General features: G+C 47.5%; 1 protein-coding gene across 1 annotated transcript in view; it reads left to right on the plus strand.

Annotated features, from left to right (window-relative positions):
• The first annotated feature begins 7,919 nt into the window (after positions 1 to 7,919).
• Positions 7,920 to 22,722, plus strand: part of LOC119957949 (estrogen-related receptor gamma-like) — a 51,331-nt gene continuing 36,528 nt past the window's right edge. The window contains 2 exon segments of the mRNA XM_038786171.1: positions 7,920 to 8,041; positions 10,319 to 10,701. Coding sequence (XP_038642099.1) covers positions 8,040 to 8,041; positions 10,319 to 10,701 — 385 coding nt within the window. The 5' untranslated portion in view covers positions 7,920 to 8,039.

Below are 22,722 nucleotides of genomic sequence, written 5' to 3' on the forward strand. Positions count from 1 at the left end.
ACGAGATGGCAGAGGGCCGTGGTGTGGGATGCCATATTGGGAATGAATTTCCCGAGGAAGTTGACCATCCCGAGAAAGCGGAGGACCGCCTTCTTTTCCTCCGGGGTCTTCATGGCATTGATCGCCGAGACCTTGTCGGCATCTGGCCGCACGTCTTGCTGCGAGATATGGTCACCGAGGAATTTGATGTCTAATTGACCAAACGAGCACTTGGCCCTGTTGAGCTGGAGACCATGCTCATGGATTCTGTGGAATACCTGCTTGAGGCGAGCGATGTGTTCTTGGGGAGTTGTGGACCAGATGATGACATCGTCAACATACACTCGCACCCTCTCAATATCCTCCATCATCTGTTCCATGATGCGGTGAAATACCTCTGAGGCAGAGATGATGCCAAAAGGCATCTGGTTTTAGCAGTAGTGACCGAACGGGGTACTGAATGTGCACAGCTTGCGACTGGATGCATCCAGCTGTATTTGCCAAAATCCCTTGGAGGAGTCCAGCTTCGTAAAGAATTTGGCCATTTGAGCCATCTCACTGGTCAACTCTTCACGTTTTGGTATCGGGTAATGCTCCCGCATGATGTCGCAGTTTACATCCTTGGGGTCAATACAGATCCGAAGCTCCCCTGACGGCTTCTTGAAGCAGACCATGGAGCTGACCCAGTCTGTGGGCTCTGTGACTTTCGATATGATGCCCTGGTCTTGGAGGTCCTGTAATTGCTGCTTGAGGTGATCCTTGAGGGGCGCCAGCACCTGGGGTGGTGCATGAATTACAGGGGTGGCGATCGGCTTGAGCAGGGTTTTGTATCAGTATGGGAGCGTGCCCATCCCATCGAACACGCTGTGGTACTGCGTGATGATGTAATCAATATCAGCTTGGAAGTTTTCATCAGGTGAGGCCGTTGCCTGTGAGGATGACATGGTGTGGACGCACTGAACCAGGTTCAGGAGTTTGCAGGCCCGAGCACCGAGCAGGGATGCTCTGTCAGGTCCGACGATCTCAAACCGCAGCGTTGCTTTAACCGCCTTATTGGACACCCCTAGTTGGCACGAGCCACTGGCAGCTATGGCATTGCCATTGTAGTCAAGGAGCTGGCAGGCCGGTGAAAGAATGCTTGGTCTGACGCGGATGGTGTCAAGGTTGGATTCGAGATGAGGTTCCCGATGCGCCGGTATCCAGTTTGAACCGGATGCGAGCCTTGTTAACTGTGAGGACAGTACACCACTCGTCGTCGGGATCCACAATGAGGATCGAGAGGTGCTTCGCCATCTTGGAGAAAGGTAGCGCATGCTTCGTAATGATGCCCACCCAGTTTGGGGATTTGAGGCACTCAGCATCAGGATCTGTTGGGTTGTCGGGATCGGAATCTAACCTGCAAATCTTTGGACTGTGGGAAGAAACCGGAGCACCCGGAGGAAACCCAGGCAAACACGGGGAGGGTGTGCAGACTCCACACAGACAGTGACCCAAGCCGGAATTGAACCTGGTACCCTGTAGCTGTGAAGCGATTGTGCTATCCACAATGCTACCGGTATGATTGGGGTTAGGATTAGACTTTCGAATCAATGTTAGGGTTAGGGTTTAGAGTTAGGATAAGGTGTACCTGTCGGAGGAAATAAATATCGGTGAGTCCCTCTGTTGGGAGAGAAGATCAAAACATCAACATTATTATACTGACAGGTGCCTGATAGTCTGAAGTTTCTTTCAAGTCTGCTGTTGTTCAATTGGCTGTAATTGGGGTACAGAGTTTTCAGTGACAGACAGGGAGATAGACACACAGAAAGACAGAGGTGTACACATTTTCACTTCAGTCAAATAAAATGGAATCACAGCAAATTCCACTGTAAAAGCGTTTGAGTTTGAGCTTTAAACATTTGCAGAGACAGAAAGTGGACATTGGACCACTGGAAAATGAGGCTGGAGAAGTAATAACAGGAAACAAAGAAATGGCAGAGGAACTGAATAGTTACTTTGAATCAGTCTTCATGGCAGAAGACACCAGTGGGATGCCAGAGCTCCAGGAGCACCAGGGGGCAGAGGAGTGCGTAGTGGCCATCGCTAAGGAGAAGGTGCTCGGTACCTCTAGCTTCATCAGCACCCTGGATTTAACAAAAGGATATTAGCAGGTACCCTTTGCAAAAGAGACTAGGAAGAAAACTGCCTTTGTGATCCCTGCTGACTTTGACTAATACCGCATTCAACCCAATTATTTTCTTTTCCAATTAAGGGGCAATTTAACGTGGCCAATGCACTTTTTGAGTTGTGGGGGTAAGACCCACGCAGACACGAGGAGAATGTGCAAACTCCACACGGACGGTGACCCGGGGCTGGGATTGAATCTAGGTCCTCAGCGCCATAGGGAGCAGTGCTAACCACTGCGCTGCCGTACCGACCCTCTTTACGCAACACTTTGGCTTGCACACTCCTACAATTTCCAAACACGGATGGACCAGGCTCTACATCCCCATCGCCAGTTTGGCTCCGCACGCGGTGATGTGGTAATCCACCGTGTAACTTGGGAGGTACATATGCGGCACCTGAAGTAGATGATTGATACCCTACGGGATGCAGGGCTCACTGTTGACCCCATGAAATGTCATCTGGGGGCAAGGGAGGCAAATTACTGACTTTGGGAGGGGTTAATCATGCGACAGGAGAAAAAAGTGTAAGTTATAAGAGACTGACTCAGCTAACTCATAAAAAAACAGGTCGCGCAATTTATTGTTTTGGCCGGTTATTACCTACGATTCATCCCCAACTTTAAATCCATGGCCACCCCTTTTGCAGGGGAGATGTGATGAGAGCCGGATTTACAGACTGGGTTCAGTGGTCAGAGATAGTTGGGAAAGTCCTTTCAGGCTTTAAGGATAAACTATGTGCTCACCCCGTCCTTCACTCTCCCGATTTCAACAAACAGATGGAGTTACAAACTGATGCAGGTTTGGGGTGGTTATTGTCACAGGATGGATAGAAATGAATATCCACTTCGATACATTAGCTGTAAATTGTTACCTGTGGTAAAACATTATTCCATAATTGAAAAAGAAGCTTTGGCCATTAAATGGGCACTTAAGTCGCTGAAATACTACTTCACTGGGAGGCGTTTTCTTTTTTTTACGGACCACGCTCCCTTGACCTGGATGTTTAGGAACCTGGACCGGAACAACAGGACCTCCAGATGCAACCTGAAATTATAACCATTCCAGTTTGTTGTGGCCCATTGCTCAGGTGTCAAGCAAGGCAATGTTTTTGCTCTCTCAAGGATGCTCCCCATGTTTGTACAACCTTCCCGAGTAATATAGGTCAGCCTGGAAAGAGGATCTGTGATGTCACAAGGGGTCGGGTACGGGAGGGGTATTTCCGATACTCGCGCCTCCACTTTCTTGATCGCATCTGTCCCTCACTCAACATGGCTGCCGACTACAGCCAGGCCTTACACAAGGTGGCCACCGGCAATCCTAGAAGGAACTGGTGGCCCTCAACCCTTCTGTACTATAAATTCTATATTCTATCTTAAACTGACTTACAATGCACTTACAAAGAACTGATGTGAGAGTTAGTGAGATCAGACAGTTGTGGACATTTAAGGAGATATTTCATAACTCTCAACAAGAATTTATTGTATATAGAAAGAAGGATTCAGTGAGAAGTTTTCACCGTCCAAGGTTAAGAAAGTTAAAGATGGTATCAAATTGAAAAGAAAAAGTATGCATAATCCTGCAAAGATCTGTAATCGGCCAGAATATTGGGAGCAATTTCAAAACCAGCAAGGGGTGAGTAAAAAGATAAACAGGGAGAAATAGCAAGAAATATAAAAACAGACTAAAGCTTCTGCAACACAGGAATGTGGAGCTAATTTGGGTGTTGGCCACTTGCAGAGTGATAATGGAGATTTGATAATGACAGAGATTTTTCAAAAGTATTTTGTATCTGTTTTTACAGCAGAAAATACAAAAAGAATCCCAGGAATAATAGAAAACAGGAGACAGCTGGGAGAGAGGAACTGAAAACAATCACAATCACGAGAGAAAATGTTTCTTAAAATTAATTTATGGGACGTTTGTTGCCATTGAGAAAATGGTGGCGAGCTAGTCCTTTTCAACCACTGAAGCCTATGTGGTGTAGGGACATCCCCAGTGCTGTTAGGGAGGGAGTTCCAGGATTTTGACCCAGCGACAGTGAAGGAACAGTCATAAATTTCCAAGTCAGGATGGTGAGCGACTTGGAGGGGAACGTTCAAGTGATGATGTTCCCACGTGTCTGCTGACCTTGTCCTTCTAGATGGTAGTGGTCGTGTGTTTGGAAAGTGCTGTCTCAGGAGCCTTGGTGAGTTCCTGCAGTGCATCTTGTAGTCGGTATACACTGCTCTGAAAATTCAGAACACTCAGAAAACTAATTGGACTAATGGTTGTCAAGTCCCTCGGACCTGATGGCTTGAATCCTGGGATCGTAAAGGAATTGGTTTCAGAGACAGTAGATGCACTGGTTGTAATTCTCCAGATTTTGGAACGGTCTTAATGAATCAGAAAGCCACTGAAGTTTTTTTTGAAGAGTTATTTAAGAGGGAAACAGTGGGGCTAGTCAGCCAGCCTAACACCTTCATTGATAAAATGCTACAATACATTATTCAAGAGAGAGCAGCAGAATATTTAGATAATTATAATACAATTAGTCAGTCTTAACATGGTTTTATGAAAGAGAAATTGTGTTTGACAAATTTATTATTGTTCTTTGAGGACGTAAAAACAGAGTGGGTAAAGGGTAACCAGTAGATGCAGTGAATGTATTTGGATTTCCAAAAGGCATTTGATAAGGTTCCACATAAAAGGTTACTGCACAAGATTAGAGCTCATGAGGTTAAGGGCGATGTATCATATTGGTCAGAGGACTGGTTAACTAATGAGAAATAGAGGGTGCAATCTAATGGAGAAGTCGTCACTTTCAGGTCTTGGGGTGATTTTCTCCGGGCTAGCCCACACTTTGAATTTTTTCCATCACTGGGGACCTGAACTGGGATCGGCCATGATCACATTGAGGGTGTTAGGCTCGGGAAACTAAATTGCCGACTCCTGCTCCTAGGCCACGTGTTCTAGGGAGGAGATGCTGTGGCTGATTTCGCAATCCAGCTCTTGGTAACATTGTAGGTAAAGCAGACCAAGCAGGCCAGCAGCACGGTTCGATTCCCGTACCAGCCTCCCCGGACAGGCGCCGGAATGTGGCGACTAGGGGCTTTTCACAGTAACTTCATTGAAGCCTACTCGTGACAATAAGCGATTTTCATTTAATTTTCATTTTTTCAGGTAGCAGATGAGGAACATATCAGCCATGATAGAATGGCAGAGCAGAATCGATGGGCCAAATAGCCTAATTCTGCTCCTATATCTTATGAACTTATGAGCTCACCGGCCAGACGGCCCCTCAGCGATCAGGCCACCATTTTAAAAGGGTGCCCCGATCTCTAAGCTTGCGGTCTCCTCACCCCCACCCACAAGCAATGTCACCTCTCCACACACATGGGCATTACCCCACACCTTCCCAGGTGAGGTCACCCCGCTATGGGTTCTCTGAGGGCCGCCTTTTCAGGGCTTCCCATGCCCCCTTTCAGGCCCCCCGCCTTTCAGGACCTCCACCCTTCACCCCCCCCAATCTTCTGGAGGGCCCTTCATACCCGCCCTTCACTCCCCTCCACCCTTCATATGCCCCCCTCACCCCTCCTTTCATAGGCATGGCTCCCCTCAGGCCTTGACCCTTGGCACTGCCATCCTGGCACCCTGGTAGTGATTCTTCCAGCCTCACAATGCCACGAGCACCTTGGGAGTGCCAGGGTTGGAGTGCCAAGGTGCCAGTCAGGCAGTGCCATGGTGCCTGGATGCCAGGGGGAGAGCTAGGGTGCAACTCTACCCCGTCCTTGACCACCCAGGGGCCTCTAATGGTCTGGGAGACCCCCCATATCTACATTTGTGTGGGCCAGTACTAATTGGCACCCAGCTGGATCTCCCTGAGGAGGCCAGATGCCAGGAGCTGGTTAGATCTGGCGTCAGCAACCCACTTAGTCGTATGAGATTTCAATGGGCGGGACCCAGTTTGTGACACCTTGCGATATCTGCTTAGATCCCACGAGGTGCAATGACTGTCAGGAAGCCCGAGGGAGACTACCAGCCACATCAGAACTCCGTTCGGGCGCAACGTGCCCAGAGAGTTTGGAAAAATGGATCATTTTCAGGTCGGCAAACTGTAACTAATGTAGTGCTACAGGAGTCAGTGCTGGGGCATTAACTATTCATGATCTATATTAACAACTTGGATGAAGGGACCAACAGTATGTAACCAAGATTGTTGATGATACGAAGATTGGTTGGAAAGCAAGTTGATGCAAAGACTCGACAAGCGGATATAGATCGGTCAACTGACGTGGCCAAAAACATTGGAATTTGGGGGATAATGTGGGGACATGTGAGGTTGTCTACTTTAGCAGGAAGAATAGAAAAGCAAAATATTATTTCAATAGAGAGAGAGAGAGAGACTGCAGAATTCTGCTGTACAGAGGGACCTGGATAACCTTGTGCATGAATCACAAAAAGTTAGCATGTAGGTTTCGCAGTAATTAGGAGGGCAAATGGAACGTGGGCCTTTATTGCAACTGGGATAGAGAATAAAAGTAGGAACTCTTGCTCGAACTGTATGTTGGAACCAACAATTCTACGGACACGTGCTTGTAGGATTAGAATAGCGGTTTTAATATACTCACAACAGAGCCAGCCTGTTAGCCATTGAACTTTCGGTGAACTGGCCGGCTGACCATGTGGCACTGACCTTTTATACAGGAGCTTCCGGGGGAGGAGTCTTGGGCAGAGCCAAGGGAGAAGCCCCATACAACTCGAGCATTCCCAGAGCTACTTCCCCTGGAGGACAGGTAGTGCAACTGCACTTACAATACAGACACATGTATATACAGATTGCAATCCGGTGTGAATCACATTCACCACACTGTACAAGACATTAATGAGGCTGCAGCTGGGGGACTGGGTACAACGAGGGATACATTTGTATTGGAAACAGTTCAGAAATGTTTCACTGGACTGATTTCTGGGATGAAGGTGTTTGTCTGATGAGGAAAGTTTGAGCAGGTTGGGCCGATACAAATTGGAGTTCAGAAGATTGGGAGGTGATCTTATTGAAACTTATACAATTCTGAGGGGGCTTGAGAGGGTGGATGGTCAGAGGGTGTTTCCCCTTGTGGGGAATTTAGAACAAAGTACACAATAAGTGACTCTCCCATTTAAACAGAGATGAGAAGGAGTTTCTTCACCCAAAGGGTCATTTATCTGTAGAATTCTGTGGAGAGCAGCAGAGGCTGTGGGTCATTAATGTCATGAATGCTGAGTTGGATAGATTTTTGAGGGAGTATGGGGAACAGGCTGGGAAATGGAGTAAAGGCACAATCAGATCGGTCATAATCGTATTGAATGATGACATGGGCTGGTTTAGCTCAATGGGCTAGACAGCTGGTTTGTAATGCAGAACAAGGCCAGCAGCGCAGGTTCAATTCCCATACCAACTTACCTGAACAGGTGCCAGAATGGGGTGACTAGTGGCTTTTCACAATAACTTCATACTTGTGACAATAAAAGATTTAAAAATTCATGGGCTAAATGGGCCGAATGGCTGACACCTGCTCCTATTTCTAGGTTGAATGTTTGCATTACCTTAAAGAGGCTTTGTTTCATCAGATATTTGTGTAAGAAATTAATTCATTTTATGATTCAGGTATTGATGTATTATTTTTGTTTGTAATTCTCCATGTGGGTGATGTGTTTAATGTGAAAGTTGTTCCAGTTTAGCTGAGTGAGTCTCTGCGCAGCGGTGAATGGGTTAACTCTCCCTGCCTCCTCTCGCTGCTCTTCGGGAGGGGCTGGAGTTTAATCCCAGTTGGCCGCAGCTCCAGCTCCGGGTGCCTAAGTGAAAGTGGACAGAGAGGGAAGCGGCTAGATAGACGTTTATCACAAATTAACGAAAGAAAGGAAAAATCCAACAACATGTGAGTGATTCTTAAACCTTGCATATTGAATTGGAACTTTGTGCTTCCGTTTACATTTAATTTTATAAATGAACATATTTAACTTAATCGTTTCAAATATTGATGTTATCGGAGCAAACATCCAAACGATATGAATTCTGGGCTGAGTTACGGTGAAGAGTTCGGATGTGAGCGGTGTAAAGTTTCTGAGTGAATTGGTGAATTGTTTGGGACCCTGGATGTGTCAGACCCTCTTGTGGGCTGGAGACTGGGACTAGGATCCAGGGAACTGTACAATCACCCAGACCAAGATTGTTGTCCCTATTACTTTGCCTCTGATCCTAATATTCAGAAATGAAGGACTAGAATTGATATTAATTTGAAGATAATTACAGAGCTTTTACTTTAGTGAATATTACCAGACTGTTAGATGCAGTTGCTATAAAGAACCGTTTGACTGAATGTTAAATAAATTCTCTTCGCTGACGCAGTCCTGATGTCGATATGGAAATCTAATTTCTCCCAAAATAATTATTGGTTCAAAGTATCTGAGATTTGGTGGCATATTGATAATAACACTGTCTGATTGGTGATAGGCAGAGACAGGGCACAGTGGTTAGCACTGCTGCCTTACAGTGCCAGGATCCGTGTTCCATTCCAGCCTCCGGTTGCTGTCTGTGTGGAGTTTGCACGTTCTCCCCGTGTCTGCGTGGGTTTCTTCCAGGTGCTCCAGTTTCCTCCCACAGTCCAAAGATGTACATTGACCACGCTAAATTGTCTTTTAGTGTCCAAAGATAACGTGAAGTTATGGGGGGTAGGGCAGGGGAGGGTACTCTTTCAGGGGGTCAGTACAGCATTGATGGGCCAAATGGCCTCCTTCTCACTGCAGAGATTCTCTCATTTTATGTGAATAATTCTTTCACAATCATGGGACTAAATATCTCTCGGTGTCGACTGGACAATGTTGCACTTTTGAGGTTGTCAATGAATTTGTATTTGTACAAGGTCCATATAATTTTCCATCTGATGGATGGGCAAACCTTCTAACTGACATGAAATCTAATAAAGCGGCAGGTGAACTTTGACTCTAACTCGAGAATGTCCGGTTCTCTATCACTCCGAATGAGAAGTGTAACAGTCTGAGGAAGGATATGCAAATCAATGTTAACTATAAAATGAGACTGGAAATATTTAATTGTGTTCTACTGTTCACTTCTGACAGTTAAAGTGAAATAAGCAGAAAGTTTCCTGCACCTCCTGTCACTGACCATCATGGGTTCAATAAAACAGCTTTGAAAAGTGATGTGGGCAGTCGATTAACCATCACTTGTATGTGGCAGGGCACTGGACCATGTCAAACTGCTTGATGCCCTACAGAAACAGACCAGTGAACGGTTCCCATTATCCCCAAACTCCTCATTCTAATTAAGAACCTTTGTTAAAATTAATAAATTGAGCTTAAATTCAGGGCAGCAATTGTTACTTCTCACCTGCATTAGAGCCTGCAGAGCTCATTATCACTACCCCTCTCTCCATCATTCTCTCTCTTACCCTTTGCACTCATTAATTTTCCAGAACTTTCTCCCATTCCGGCATTATCTTTCCCTTAAACATTCTCTCTCTCTCCCACCAGTTTTTTCATCTCTCCCTGCACCATGGGTTAGATACAGAGTAAACCTCCCTCTACACTGTCCCCATCAAACACTCCCAGGACAGGTAGAGCACAGGGTTAGATACAGAGTAAAGCTCCCTCTATACTATTCCCATCAAACACTCCCAGGACAGGTACAGCACGGGGTTAGATACTGAATAAAGCTCCCTCGACACTATCCCCATCAAACACGACCAGGACAGGTACAGCACGGGGTTAGATACAGAGTAAAGCTCTCTCTACACTGTCCCTATCAAACACTCCCAGGACAGGTACAGCACGGGGTTAGATACAGAGTAAAGCTCCCTCGAAACTGTCCCCATCAAACACTCCCAGGACAGGTACAGCATGGGGTTAGATACAGAGTAAAACTCCCTCTATACTGTCCCCATCAAACACTCCCAGGACAGGTACAGCACGGGGTTAGATACAGAGTAAAGCTCTGTCTACACTGTCCCCATCAAACACTCCCAGGACAGGTACAGCACGGGGTTAGATACAGAGTAAAGCTCCCTCTACACTGTCCCCATCAAACACTCCCAGGGTACGAACTTTAGGTGTGTATTGAGTTGTTACACATGCCCAATTGGTGATGCTGTACCTCTTCAATAATATGGCTTTTAATATATTAATCTTATTGTTTTCAGGTTCCTTTGTAGGAAATCAATTGAGGATCAACTTTGCGAATCCTATGTAAAGATGGAACCCTGGAGCCCAGTTCCAGGAGCAGCAAGTCACTGTAGCCTGGATGGATCATCAGATGGAAGCACCATGTACAGTTTTACACTAAGCGGAATGCCTCAGGGACACACCTCCCCCCATCTCATCACAAATAATTTCAGTTGCTGTCACAAGAGATTTGAGGACTGTACAAGTGGTCTGATCGGAGACAATTCCATGAAGTGGGATTATGGTCTTAGTTCCATTCCCAAGCGTCTGTGCCTCGTGTGTGGTGACATTGCCTCTGGATACCATTATGGGGTGGCTTCCTGTGAAGCATGTAAAGCTTTCTTCAAACGCACTATACAAGGTCCAGCTATCTTTCCCTGGCTTCATTCCTCCGTTGGTTTTGTTTGAATGGACAATGATGGTGATTGAAAGGCAATTCCACCTTGGGTTAACAATGTTAGCAGCAAACACTCCCAGGTAGGAATGGTCAGATACAGAGAACTCAGGTTTGAGACAACATTTCTCCAGTAACAACGTGCATTGAACAACGAGCTTTACTCTGTATCTAGCACCACACTGTACATCCTGGGAGTGTTTGATGGGGGACAGTGTAGAGGGAGCTTTACTCTGTATCTAACCCCGTGCTGTACCTGTCCTGGGAGTGTTTGATGGGGGACAGTGTAGAGGGAGCTTTACTCTGTATCTAACCCCGTGCTGTACCTGTCCTGGGAGTGTTTGATGGGGACAGTGTGGAGGGAGCTTTACTCCGTATCTAACCCTGTGCTGTACCTGTCCTGGGAGTGTTTGATGGGGACAGTGTAGAGGGAGCTTTACTCTGTATCTAACCCTGTGCTGTACCTGTCCTGGGAGCGTTTGATGGGGACAGTGTAGAGGGAGCTTTACTCCGTATCTAACCCCGTGCTGTACCTGTCCTGGGAGTGTTTGATGGGGACAGTGTAGAGGGAGCTTTACTCCGTATCTAACCCCGTGCTGTACCTGTCCTGGGAGTGTTTGATGGGGTCAGTGTAGAGGGAGCTTAACTCTGTATCTAACCCCATGCTGTACATCCTGGGAGTGTTTGATGTTGACAATGTAGAAGGAGCTTTACTCTGTATCTAAACCCGTGCTGTACCTGTCCTGGGAGTGTTTGATGGGGACAGTGTAGAGGGAGCTTTACTCTGTATCTAACCCCGTGCTGTACCTGTCCTGGGAGTGTTTGATGGGGACAGTGTAGAGGGAGCTTTACTCTGTATCTAACCCCGTGCTGTACCTGAACTTTCTGTGTATGATGGGATTGACGATCGAGGAAGCTTCTTATGCTCTCATGGTGGTTTCAGACATTGAGGTCATTTGCGGACCTGTCCTGCTGCCGTTAACAACACACCTTCAGGGGAGATTTTTGAGCAATGGCCAATTAGCAGGTCACCTTTGTGTTCACCATCTTATTACCCGTAGCGGTAAAGAAAGACGGGTTGGCCACTGGGCATGTCAGGCTCACAACCCCATTAGAAAAATGTTTCTGACGAAATGGGTACCTGGGGAGTTGCTCAAAACGAAGTCGGGGAGCTGGGGGGGGGTGGAATTCTCCGTCTCGCCAGCCATCTAATGGGGCTTCACATTGTGGGCAGCCCCACGCCGTCAGGAAATCCCTGGGCTGCTGGCGCAACGGGGAATCCCGATGGCGGAGAATCCAGCCCAGGGAGTGTCTCAAAATGAAATTATGGCAGACCTAGATAGTGTCTGAAAATGAGCTGCTGACATAAGGCTCGAAACTCAGTTACAAAAACATGAAACAGTATTGCAATTGGCCTCAGAACAGAAGGTGAATCGCCCCACAAAATTATCTGTGCAACGATTGGAACTAATTGAATCTCTGCCCGGCTACCCCACAAGAAACCAACATGAAGTTAAAACTCCTGATACAGTGAACAATTTCCACTGTTAATGAATGGCTCTTGTTTGAGTCAATTTTCCTGGCAGCTGGCTGCAGGATGGGTTAGGGTTAGGGTTGGTGTCTGGTTGGGGGGTGGGGGGGGTTGAGGTTGGGGTTAGGGTTGGTGTCTGGGTGGGGGGTGGGGGAGGTTGGGGTTAGGGTTAGGGTTGGTGTCTGGGTGGGGGGGGTTAGGGTTGGTGTCTGGTTGGGGGGTGGAGGAGGTTGGGGGTAGGGTTAGGGTTGGTGTCTGGGTGGGGGTGGTTGGGGTTAGGGTTAGGGTTGGTGTCTGGGTGGGGGGTGGGGGTTTTTGGGGTTAGGGTTGGTGTCTGGGTGGGGGTTAGATTGGTTGGGGTTAGGGTTAGGGTTGGTGTCTGGGTGGGGGTGGTTAGGGTTAGGATTAGGGTTGGTGTCTGGGTGGGGGGTGGGGGGGTTGGCGTTAGGGTTGCTGTCTGGGTGGGGGTGGTTGGGGTTGGGGTTGGTGTCTGGGTGGGGGTGGTTAGGGTTGGGGTTAAGGTTGGTGTCTGGGTGGGGGGTGGGGGGTTGGCGTTAGGGTTGGTGTCTGGGTGGGGGTGGTTGGGGTTAGGGTTGGTGTCTGGGTGGGGGTGGTTAGGGTTAGGGTTAAGGTTGGTGTTTGGGTGGGGGTGGTTGCGGTTGGGGCTAGGGTTGGTGTCTGGGTGGGGGTGGTTGGGGTTAGGGGTTGGGGTTGGTGTCTGGGTGGGGGGTGGGGGTGGTTAGGGCTAGGGTTGGTGTCTGGGTGGGGGGTGGGAGTGGTTAGGGCTAGGGTTGGTGTCTGGGTGGGGGGTGGGGGTGGTTGGGGTTAGGGTTAGTGCTGGTATCTGGGTGGGGGAGGTTGGAGTTAGTGTTAGGGTTGGTGTCTGGGTGGGAGTGGTTGGGGTTAGGGTTAGGGTTGGTGTCTGGGTGGGCGGTGGGGGTGGTTGGGGTTTGGGTGAGGGATGGTGTCTGGGTGGAGGTAGTTGGGGTTAGGGTTAGGGTTGGTGGCTGGGTGGGGGGTGGGGGTGGTTGGGGTTAGGGTTAGGGTTGGTGTCCTGGGTGGGGGTGGTTGGGGTTAGGGTTGGTGGTCTGGGTGGGGAGCGGGGTTGGTTGCGGTTAGGGTTAGGGTTATTGAATGGTGTCTGGGCAGGGGATGGGGTGGTTGAGGTTTGTTATATTTCATTCCTGGTTACTCTCTAGTTTCTAAACCCATCACATTGTGGTCAGGAGACCATGCTCTTGGTTTCCAATGTGGAATGTCTATTTTTCTCAGGAATTACACTTTGGTGAGAGTAAAGCGTTTAAAATGTAATTATCCCCAAATCATCTCTAAGTGACTTGTAAATCCTTTAACATAAGAGCATTAGAGATGGTGCCACAAGTAGGCCATATCAGCCCTTAAATCTGCTCCATAATTCAATACAATCTTGGCTGATCTTTCCTGCACTAACCCCATCCCTTGATGCCCTTAACATCCAAAACTTACCTCTACCAATCTTGAATATACCCAACCACCGAGCATCAAGAACTCTCTGCTTTAGAGAATTCTAAAGATTTGCAACCTCCTGCAATGATGGAATTTCTCCTGATTTCCGTCCTGAATTGTTGTCTGTTGATGCCGAGACTGAGCCAAGGGGACTGTTCTCCCACCACCACCCTGTCAAGCTGTCAAAATATATCACACATTTCAATGAGCCTATCTCTCATTCTTCTGAACTCCACAGAGTATAGCCTCATTCTATTCCATCTCTTCCCATAGAATATTCCTCTCATCCCATAAATCAATCTCATGAACCCTGACTGAACCCTATCCACACTTTTGAGGTCAACCAAATATAAGAAAGGAAACAAACTTAGGGATAAGTGAAAAAGGGCTTGCTGCAGAGTGGGTTACTGCCAGAACATAACAAAGATCAACTTAAATACATGAAGTGAGAGGTGCATCCGACCCAAGGTAAATATGCCCTTTGTTGGCTAAGGAGACCAAAACTGCTGCTGACTTCCCGATGTGAGTTCGCCAAACCCCTATATGATTGCAGCAAGGCCTTGCTCGGTCTATACTCCAATCACATTGCAATAAAGGATAACCAACCATTTGTCTTCCTAATTGGTTGCTGTGTTTACAAGTTAACTTTCTTAGATGCATCTTCACATGCACCCATATTCCTCTGCATGACAACATTTCCTAATCTCTTATCTTCTAAAAAAAACATCTGCTTTTCCATCATTCTGTCAAAGTGAACAATTGGCTACATAATACAGCATCTGCCATCTTCTTGCCCATTCTCTTAACTAGTTTATATTGCTTTAGACTTGTTAAATGGAGGCCCTGTCTTCCCCTCAAGTGGATGTAAAAGATAACTTGGATCTATTTTAAAGATAGAAGGAGTGTTCCCCTGAACAAATATTTATCCCTCAGTCAACAACACCAATACATATGATTTAGACATGATCCCATTGCTGTCTCTGGGAGCTTGCTGTGCACAAATAAGCTGCTGTATTTCCCAGGAACATCATTGGCTGAAAGCACTTTGAGACGTCATCTTGAAAGGCGCTAGAGAACGCAGGTTTTTTTTCTCTTTTCTTTGTGTTCTCCTCACAGCTTACTATCTCACTCAACTCTGTATCTTCAGAAACATGGATCCATAACACTCTGTCCCTCACCTAATCCATTGATAAATTTGTAAATAGCTGAGGCCCCAGTCATCCATGCCAGAAATGACGCATTTATTTGGATTCCCTGTTTTCTGTCTGTTAACCAAGTCTCAATCTATTAACCTTCAAATATTTCACAACACTATCTAGATGAGGCAATTCTGGCAAGCTAACAATCTGAGCAACAGATCAGCATATTGGATGGGTGGACAGGAGCAGAACATCAGTTTCCCCAGCATCATTGTTACAAAGAAAGTATTTCACCTCTCTCTAATTGTACTCTGTGCTTCCCAGTATGGAAGAGTTGTGCCTCAGCCCGGCACAGTGTGAGATTTTAAACCTCTTATTGATCAATACATCACTGTTCAAAAAGGATAAAAGCTAGCCGATAGCATTCATCTGAAAAGCTGTTGAGATAATCAATAATCTATTCAGAAGCATCGTGTAAATGTCCTGTTTCATATTGATTGGTATGAGAAGGGCAAGCCTGTTGAGGAGAGCTTCAAATCTCTTGCTCTTGAGTTCCCATTGATTGCCAGTCTCAGAATCACCATTAAAGATTCCCTGTCATCAGGAATGAGTGACAGCGCAGTCCCTCCCAGCAAATGTAAATACAAAATAGCACCCACAGGCTTGAATATTCAATCTGGACAGGCAAAGTCTTTATTTTGTTCAGTCATGGGATGTAAGCATCACTGTCTAGGCCAGCGTTTATTCTGTCTCCCTAATTGACCTTGAGAAGGGTGGTAGTGAGCTGCCTTCTTGAACCGTTGTAGCCAATATGGTACAGGTACACACACTGTGCTGTTAGGGAGGAAGATTCAGGCTTTTGACCCAGTGGCAATGATGAAATGGCGATATATTTCCAAGTCAGGATGGTGAGTGACTTGGAGGGGACCCTCCAGGTGGTGGTGTTCCCAGGTATCTGCTGCCCTTGTCCGAGATGGTCAGGTGTTTTGAAGGTGTTGGTTTTTTAAAAAATTTACAGTAACCAATTCATTTTTTCCAATTAAGGGGGCAATTTAGTGTGGCCAATCCATCTACCCTGCACATCTTTAGGTTGTGAGGGCAAAACCCACACAAACACGGGGAGAATGTGCAAACTCCACACGGCCAGGATCGAACTGGGACCTCGGTGCTATAAAGTAGCAATGCAAAACACTGCGCCACCGTGCTGCCTAATTTTGAAGGTGCTTTTGAAGAAACCTCAGGTTGTTAGGACTGCACATGGGGGCAGCACGGTAGCACAGTGGTTAGCACTATGGCTTCACAGTGCCAGGGTCCCAGGTTCGATTCCCAGCTTGGGTCACTGTCTGTGTGGAGTCTGCACGTTCTCCCCGTGTCTGCGTGGGCTTCCTCCGGGTGCTTCAGTTTCCTCCCACCAGTCCTGAAAGACGTGCTTGTCAGGTGATTTGGACATTCTGAATTCTCCCTCTGTGTACCCGAACAGACGCCAGAATGTGGCGACTAGAGGATTTTCACAGTAACTTCATTGCAGTGTTAATGTAAGCCTACTTGTGACACTAAAGATTATTATTAGTGATTCTTCACATCAGTATCAATCACCATAGCCGGACTAATGGCAGGTGGAGATTTGAGGAGTCCGGCTACAGGGGATGGAAGGAAGAAATGTGCCAAATTTCCACAGAAACCGCTCTCGGAGCTGCCAGCTGTGCACTGGCTGGAATGCCAGGGATGTGGACTGTAGGATCATGTGAAGCAGTGACACACATACCACATCAGAAACTGATTGAAAACAATGGAATGCACTGAACAGTTTCACACACATCCATAGCTGCTGATGCTCTGTTTATGAGGTTTTCTGATCTCAGGAGAGGTGAATAAGGACAGAGAAGGCCGAATTAGGAGGAAAGAAGTCTCCATTATTAGTGTGTAACCTATTTAAGGTCAATATCTCCATTCAACATTGCCAATATTAGCTGAAGTACTAAGTTACTGTGAGGAGACCTGGGGTTGCGATCTGCCAGGATCGTGGCATGTCTCGGCTTGTAGATGCGGGGAGAGGATTTCCCCGGGATTTCCAATGGCCGTGACCCGTCTTGCGAGATCTAACCAGAACAAATCTCCATTATTTGGGTGAGCGTATTTAAGGTCAACTGCTGAAAATGTAATTGTCACAAACGATGAAGTAAGTTTTGAGAACTACATCACTGCACTGCCACCGACTCACCCGGCCACTTGGCATCTACCAGCATTGCTGAGGAGACCCCAGCCGGCGGCGTTCAGAAACAATTCCCACAAATGGGGGCCAGGTGGAACTGTATGGGGGGGTTGGGGGTGGGGAGGAGGTGCTCCCAGTGATCGGAGGGACCCCGGGGGTCGGACTCCAGACAGGGTGACTCCCTGGCACTGCTGTGCTGCCTACGTAGAAGGATGGGTGAGTAAATTTGCAGATGACACTAAAAGCGGTGGAGTTGTGGACAGTGCGGAATGATGTTGCAGGTTACAGAGGGACATAGATAAGCTGCAGAGCTGGGCTGACAGGTGGCAAATGGAGTTTAATGCAGAAAAGTGTGAGGTGATTCATTTTGGAAAGAATAACAGGAAGACAGAGTACTGGGTTAATGGTAAGATTCTTGGTAGTGTGGATGAGCAGAGAGATCTCGGTGTCCATGTACATAGATTCCAGAAAGTTGCCATCCAGGTTGAGAGGGTTGTTAAGAAGGCGTACGGTGTGTTAGCTTTTATTGTTAGAGGGATTGAGTTTCGGAGCCATGATGTCATGTTGCAGCTGTACAAAACTCTGGTGCGGCCGCATTTGGAGTATTGCGTGCAATTCTGGTCGTCGCATTATAGGAAGGATGTGTGAAGCATTGGAAAGGGTACAGAGGAGATTTACCAGAATGTTGCCTGGTATGGAGGGAGATTTTACGAGGGAAGGCTGAGGGACTTGAAAATGAAAAAAATGGGAAATCGCTTATTGTCACGAGTAGGCTTCAATGAAGTTACTGTGAAAAGCCCCTAGTCACCACATTCCGGCGCATATCTGGGGAGGCTGGTACGGGAATCAAACCGTGCTGCTGGCCTGCTTGGTCTGCTTTAAAAGCCAGGGATTTAGCCCAGTGAGCTAAACCAGGCTGTTTTCGTTAGAGAGAAGGTTAAGAGGTGACTTAATTGAGGCATCCAAGATGATCAGAGGATTAGATAAGGTGGACAGTGAGAGCCTTTTTCCTCGGATGGTGATGTCTAGCACGAGGGGACATAGCTTTAAATTGAGGGGAGATAGATATAGGACAGATGTTAGAGGTAGGTTCTTTACTCAGAGAGTAGTAAGGGCGTGGAATGCCCTGCCTGCAACAGTAGTGGACTCACCAACATTAAGGGCATTTAAATGGTCATTGGATAAACATATGGATGATAAGGGAATAGTGTAGATGGGCTTTAGAGGGGCTTCACAGGTCGGTGCAACATCGTGGGCCGAAGGGCCTGTACTGCGCTGTAATGTTCTATGGTCTATATACCTTCGTACTGCCAGCCTAACACTCTGGTCATGGCACTCTGCAGTGGCAGTACCATCTGGCTGCCAGTCTTTCACTGCCAGAGTGCTCAGGTGGAACTGCAAAACTGGTGGGGGCAGTGCCAGCGTTCCAGGCTGGCATTTAGCCCACAACAGAGTCAGGTGAGGGGTGCCCTGCCCGGGTGAGGTGCGGGGGAGGGCTTGAGGACCCAAGCAAGTGAGTTTGGGCATTGGGGTGTCCGAGGGTCACATCAGCGGATCAAGAGACTGGGGCGCCATTTAAAAATGACACCCTGATCTGTTCCTGACTAGTGTGGCCTTGTAGGGGGGTTACTGCTGGGACACCAAACAGGTGCCGTTAGATAGCTAACCCCATACCGTACCTGTCCTGGGAGTGTTTGATGGGGGACAGTGTGGGCGGAGCTTTACTCTGTATCTAGCCCCGTGCTGTACCTGTCCTGGGAGTGTTTAATGGGGACAGTGTAGAGGGAGCTTTACTCTGTATCTAACCCCGTGCTGTACCTGTCCTGGGAGTGTTTAATGGGGACAGTGTAGAGGGAGCTTTACTCTGTATCTAACCCCGTGCTGTACCTGTCCTGGGAGTGTTTGATGGGGACAATGTGGATGGAGCTTTACTCTGTATCTAACCCTGTGCTATAGCTGTCCTGGGAGTGTTTGATGGGGACAGTGTAGAGGGAGCTTTACTCTGTATCTAACCCTGTGCTGTACCTGTCCTGGGAGTGTTTGATGGGGACAGTGTAGAGGGAGCTTTACTCTGTATCTAACCCTGTGCTGTACCTGTCCTGGCAGTGTTTGATGGGGACAGTGTAGAGGGAGCTTTACTCTGTATCTAACCCCGTGCTGTACCTGTCCTGGGAGTGTCTGATGGGGACAGTGTAGAGGGGAGCTTTACTCTGTATCTAACCCCGTGCTGTACCTGTCCTGGGAGTGTTTGATGGGGACAGTGTAGAGGGAGCTTTACTCTGTATCTAACCCCGTGCTGTACCTGTCCTGGGAGTGTTTGATGGGGACAGTGTAGAGGGAGCTTTACTCTGTATCTAACCCCGTGCTGTACCTGTCCTGGCAGTGTTTGATGGGGACAATGTAGATGGAGCTTTACTCTGTATCTAACCCTGTGCTATACCTGTCCTGGGAGTGTTTGATGGGGACAGTGTAGAGGGAGCTTTACTCTGTATCTAACCCTGTGCTGTACCTGTCCTGGGAGTGTTTGATGGGGACAGTGTAGAGGGATCTTTACTCTGTATCTAACCCTGTGCTGTACCTGTCCTGGCAGTGTTTGATGGGGACAGTGTAGAGGGAGCTTTACTCTGTATCTAACCCCGTGCTGTACCTGTCCTGGGAGTGTCTGATGGGGACAGTGTAGAGGGAGCTTTACTCTGTATCTAACCCCGTGCTGTACCTGTCCTGGGAGTGTTTGATGGGGACAGTGTGGAGGGAGCTTTACTCTGTATCTAACCCCGTGCTGTAACTGTCCTGGGAGTGTTTGATGGGACAGTGTAGAGGGAGCTTTACTCTGTATCTCACCCTGTGCTGTACCTGTCCTGGGAGTGTTTGATGGGGACAGTGTAGAGGGAGCTTTACTCTGTATCTAACCCCGTGCTGTACCTGTCCTGGGAGTGTTTGAGGGGGACAGTGTAGAGGGAGCTTTACTCTGTATCTAACCCCGTGCTGTACCTGTCCTGGGAGTGTTGATGGGGACAGTGTAGAGGGAGCTTTACTCTGTATCTAACCCCGTGCTGTACCTGTCCTGGGAGTGTTTGATGGGGACAGTGTAGAGGGAGCTTTACTCTGTATCTAACCCTGTGCTGTACCTGTCCTGGGAGTGTTTGATGGGGACAGTGTAGAGGGAGCTTTACTCTGTATCTAACCCCGTGCTGTAACTGTCCTGGGAGTGTTTGATGGGGACAGTGTAGAGGGAGCTTTACTCTGTATCTCACCCTGTGCTGTACCTGTCCTGGGAGTGTTTGATGGGGACAGTGTACAGGGAGCTTTACTCTGTATCTAACCCCGTGCTGTACCTGTCCTGGGAGTGTTTGAGGGGGACAGTGTAGAGGGAGCTTACTCTGTATCTAACCCCGTGCTGTACCTGTCCTGGGAGTGTTTGATGGGGACAGTGTAGAGGGAGCTTTACTCTGTATCTAACCCCGTGCTGTACCTGTCCTGGGAGTGTTTGATGGGGACAGTGTAGAGGGAGCTTTACTCTGTATCTAACCCTGTGCTGTACCTGTCCTGGGAGTGTTTGATGGGGACTCTGGTAACATGAAACTGTTTAATTTTGAACCTTGATGAACACAAAGGAACCCATTTCTTTATTCAGGACTCCTTCCATTCACAATCACAATCTCTGCTGCTTGAGGAAAGGAGAAATTTAAATGTCTTATCCCAAACACTATATATCACATTGTATATCGCATAGATCACATTAATACATAACATTTATGTGACATTAAGGATTAATTAATAATTGAACTCTATATTTTTGTTCAGAGATATTTAAATCACACAATTTATATGCTCTGTATTGCTCAGTTTGTTCATGATGAAATTTGCAAATTTGACAAGAAGATGCAGATGAAAAGGACAGCAAAGATTTTAATTAATTACTTTTTATTTAATGACTTTGCTAATCTCTGTGCTTGACTCTGTAAGAAAGAGATATCAGGCGGAAGATACAGTCAATATTCATTAGTGTTTACAGAGTTTGAGTGCTGCGACATTTCATTAACGGAGAGGTCCCCAGGGAGTGAGAGGGGACTAATTGCTAAATACAAGCACATATCTTGGAGAGCTGCTTTAATCCGAGCACTGCAGCTTTCATCAGGAGCATGCCTCTTGCCCATGGGGTGACAGAGCATTGAATCATTTCCTATCCGCTGATGGCTACAGGCCGATAGAGAACAGCAGCGATCACAGAAACAGCAGGTAGCTATTCAACAACAGAAGCTGGCACCATTTCATTCGCCGTGAAAGTTCCATCTTTCAAATCGCAGATGTCAGCGAAATTCTTTAAAACCCTTCCTTCCCAAGCAGTTTTATCTCTTCCTTTTAAAGGCCTCAGTTGATTGGGACACTTGGAACCTCACAGTTACTTCCTGAAATCACAGGACACTGCTCCTGATCTGTGCTGAGTACCATAGAACATAGAACAGTACAGCACAGAACAGGCCCTTCGGCCCTCGATGTTGTGCCGAGCAATGATAACCCTACTCAAACCCACGTATCCACCCTATACCCGTAACCCAACAACCCCCCCTTAACCTTACTTTTTAGGACACTACGGGCAATTTAGCCTGGCCAATCCACCTAACCCGCACATCTTTGGACTGTGGGAGGAAACCGGAGCACCCGGAGGAAACCCACGCACACACGGGGAGGACGTGCAGACTCCACACAGACAGTGACCCAGCCGGGAATCGAACCTGGGACCCTGGAGCTGTGAAGCATTTGTGCTAACCACCATGCTACCGTGCAGCCCCGTGCTACCTATCATTATCTTTGGTCTCAATGGTCACTGTTTTGGTTTGGGGCGGGGTGGGGGGGGGGGGGGGGGGGGGTGCGAGGTAGTTGAGGCGGGTATATCAGAATCACGGTTCTTATAGCTGACTCCAGCGAATCCTGACTCCCCAAAGTCTGTCCACCATCGACAAGGCACAAGTCAGGAGTGTAATGGAATACTCTCAACTTGCCTGGATGAGCGCAGCTCCAACAACACTCAAGAAGCTCAACACCATCCAGGACAAAGCAGCTCCGCTTGATTGGCACCCCATCCACAACTTTCAACATTCACTCTCTCCACCACTGATACAGTGGCAGCCGGGTACACCATCTACAAGATGCACTGCAACAACTCACCAAGGTTTCTTTGACAGCAGCTTCCAAACCCTTCACTATCTATGAGAAAGACAGCAGGCAAATAGGAACACAACCAGCACCTTCTCAAGAGCAATTCAGAATGATCAATAATTGCTGATCTTGCGGCAATGCTCAGATTCCATGAAATATTAAAAATATTGCCCCCCCTCCTTATTTCTCCAGTAAGAAGTCTTACAACACCAGGTTAAAGTCCAACAGGTTTGTTTCAAACACGAGCTTTCGGAGCGCAGCTCCTTCCTCGGGTGAATGGAGGGGTATGTTCCAGAAACATTTATATAGACAAAGTCAGAGATGCCAGACAATGCTTGGAATGCGAGCATTTGCGGGTAATCAAATCTTTACAGATCCAGAGATAGGGGTAACCCCCGGTTAAAAAGGTGTGAATTATCTCAAGCCAGGACAGTTGGTAGGATTTTGCAAGTCCAGGCCAG

The sequence above is a fragment of the Scyliorhinus canicula genome, chromosome 27, assembly GCF_902713615.1.
Source record: "Scyliorhinus canicula chromosome 27, sScyCan1.1, whole genome shotgun sequence".
Classification (NCBI taxonomy): domain Eukaryota; kingdom Metazoa; phylum Chordata; class Chondrichthyes; order Carcharhiniformes; family Scyliorhinidae; genus Scyliorhinus; species Scyliorhinus canicula.